Genomic DNA, 3,123 nt, shown 5'->3' with positions numbered 1-3,123 from the left:
AGTCTCACAAAATGAAATATCTCAAAAAGGAAGCTAGGCTAACACCTCCACCTGCAGAGTTGGGGGAAGACAGGGCAATGAGAGTTTTTCTGCTTGCCTGAGTCCAGTGGGAAGGTATAAACAGAACCAATCTAAAAATGGCTGATATTACCTAAGCCTGAAAATAAGGGGTCCCAGAAGACCCAGTTACCCCTTCTAGAAAGCTTAATAAGGGCATCGTAACAGAGCTCCTAAAGCAGGCACTTGGCAGTTCAGGATTTTGTCTTCCGGTTGTTTTCTTTCCACCCTACATGTTTGAAAACTAAGACCTGAGCAGGAATGGACAAGGTGACTTTGGGAAAAGTTCCCCCAGCACCACTACACTGGGCTCTGGTCCCTGGTTTCTATCCCTGGGGACATTATATTTAATATATTTTATATAAATACACAGAGGAACAGAAAATATAAAATCTGAGATTGGGGAGAAGTGGGGAACTTGGGGCGAGGCCACAGCCGTAGATCTTACTCAGGCTAGCTTGACCTCTTCTTTCACCCCTTTGACTTCTGGCTTCTCCTCCTTGGTCTTCTCCTCTTCGAGGACTTCTTTTTTCTCTTCTGGATCTTTTTCTTTTTCATCCTCTGTTTTGACTCTTTTGGCTTTTTTGAAATTAGAAGAGTTCTTGCGACCACCTTCTCCCTTCTCATCTGAATCAGAGAATTCTTCCTCATAGACAATTCGTTTGTCAGAAGAACAGATGGAGATGCGTTTGTCAGGGTCTTCTTCATCCTCATCACCACTCTCCTCTGGGATGGCATCCTCAGGTATTGCCTGCATTTGGACGCCAGGCACATGGGGCAGCATTCTCAAGTTCTCAAAGAGCCTCTGCTTGATTTTCTCCAGGTATTCGTTAGTGTTCTGGTTGGTCATATTGGAAGGGCTGATGTGAAGCTTGAAGTCCGGTCCAAAGTATTCAAAGTAGTCATTGTACGGTAGCTCATTAGGGATCTCCGTGTCCTGGGCCACAGCTGTTTCGTAAGTCCAGCACCGAGCAACATTACGGATGGTATAGCCACCTCCTCCCAGCATTAGCATAGGCAAGTTGAAACTCTTGACAAACTCCACACACTTGGCATGCCCTTTGATGGTCAGATTGAAGCAACCTAACTGGTCTCCAGATAGGGAATCTGAGCCACACTGTAAGACTACTGCACTAGGCTGGAACATCTCCATCACTTTGGACATGACTGGCTTGAAAATGGCTACATAGGACTCATCATCAATCCCATCTCGGAGAGGGTAGTTAACAGCATAGTACTTGCCTTTGCCAGCCCCAATATCCCGAAGGTCCCCAGTTCCTGGGAAGTACTCTCCATATTTATGAAAGGACACAGTCATGACCCGGTCTGTGGTATAGAAGGCCTCTTCCACACCATCGCCATGATGAATATCAATGTCAATATACAGCACCCTCTGGTGATACTTTAGCAGTTCCAGGATGACCAAGACGATATCATTGACGTAACAGAAACCGGATGCTTCAGACTTCTTTGCATGATGCAGACCCCCAGCCCAGTTCACAGCAATGTCTGTCTGCTGCTTATTAAGTTTCACAGCACTTGCCACAGAGCCACCAGTAGACAGCTGACAGAACTCAAACAAGCCATCAAATACTGGACAGTCCTCACCAACGTTGAATCTCTGCATCTGCTTGCTGTACTCAGACATATTGTCTGGGCAAATGGAATGCAAGAACTTAATGTAGTCATCACTGTGGTACTTAGTCATCTCCTCAGCATTGGCTTTGTGAGGACGATAGATTTCCATTTTTCGGTAGAGACCATAGTTGAACAGCAAATTGTGAGTCATGCGGATTTGGAGAGGCTTCATTGGGTGGCCTTGTCCATAATAGTAGTTTCCAACATCACTGTCGTAGTAATAACAGACTTTCCTCTTGGTGCCCTGAGTCTGTGCCATCTTGCTCACCGCCCGGCCCTCCCATCAGTCTGTCCGAATCCATTTTCAATAAAAGGAAGAAAATTAAAGGAGAAAATTTCTGTAAGTTACCCAGGAAATGGAAGTTTCTCGTCCCACTGACCAGTAACCACTCTAAGACTTAATATTTATTACAGTAACTTGGCCAATAGCTCAGGCATATTACTGACTAGCTCTCACAATTAAATTAACCCACTGAGTTTATATTTTACCACGATGCTTGTGGCTTGTTACCTCACATCTTGCTTCTCTGGTGGGCACATGGCATCTCCCTGACTTCTTATTTCTCTCTGTATCTTTGTTTGGATTTACCACCTGGCTCTATTCTACTTGGGCATTGTCCAAATCAGCTTTATCTGTCAACTAATAAATGAAACATAAATTTGTAGCATACAGAAGGATATCCAACATCACCATCCAGTTCAGTGGGGTATGGATAAATATTCCACTGCTGAGGGTCTGCGCTGTGAGCTTATGGGAGGTAAATGGGATGGATGAGGGATTTGGATTTTGGAATGTTCTTGTCTCTCTAGAGCTATATCCCAGTATAGTGAGGATTAAGCCCTCCAAAAAGGAACTAAGTATTGATAGGGCCTGTGACACACAACTATGATGTTATCATATATTCTGCAGCTCCTTGGCCTGTTTGGTCTTTGTCTTCACAATGCTCACCCTATTTGTCCTGGGGGACACAATTCAACATGAATATTTCAAAAGTTAAGATTTGAAAACTGGCCTCATGGTCACTACATTCTCCTTGCCCTACCAACCCTCCAGTTCGTAAACAATGTGACTGATGTTTCTCTGAGGAACACATTTTGGATTGTAAAACTAGAGTGACTTCAGCAGTCTGTTGGCCGGAGCCAACTTTGAACATTTCCCTGGGGCCTTCCAGGTGAATGAAAACGAGCAAGCTCAGTAGCTAGCAGAGATGGATGACTGTGCCAGGGTACACGAGTTCAGAATCTAATCTGCTCTTCCATCCCAGGGACACAGACAGTGTTTTTCTCCCTAGTTGCCTTGGTGAAGATACCAAAGAAGATAGAGGACGAATCTCCCCCCCTGCCCCTCCCCCAAAGTTGGCTTGGAGACAAGATGAGCCTTAGGCATTTGTTTTCAGAGGCTGTGATTTTAAGCACTTTACTAGCCTG

The 3,123-nt window shown here is 44.8% G+C and overlaps 1 protein-coding gene across 1 annotated transcript; it reads right to left on the bottom strand.

Moving 5' to 3' along the window:
* Positions 1-393: 393 nt before the first annotated feature.
* On the bottom strand, positions 394-1,984 carry LOC100761556 (histone deacetylase 1-like). Its single transcript, XM_035442698.1, has one exon. The coding sequence runs from the start codon at positions 1,952-1,954 to the stop codon at positions 506-508; it is 1,449 nt and encodes a 482-aa protein (XP_035298589.1). The 5' UTR covers positions 1,955-1,984; the 3' UTR covers positions 394-505.
* Between the last annotated feature and the right edge of the window lie 1,139 nt (positions 1,985-3,123).

This window comes from Cricetulus griseus, chromosome 3, assembly GCF_003668045.3.
Source record: "Cricetulus griseus strain 17A/GY chromosome 3, alternate assembly CriGri-PICRH-1.0, whole genome shotgun sequence".
Taxonomy (NCBI): Eukaryota; Metazoa; Chordata; class Mammalia; order Rodentia; family Cricetidae; genus Cricetulus; species Cricetulus griseus.
Note: the sequence above shows the minus strand (reverse complement) of the source record. Positions and strands in the feature narration are given on the sequence as shown.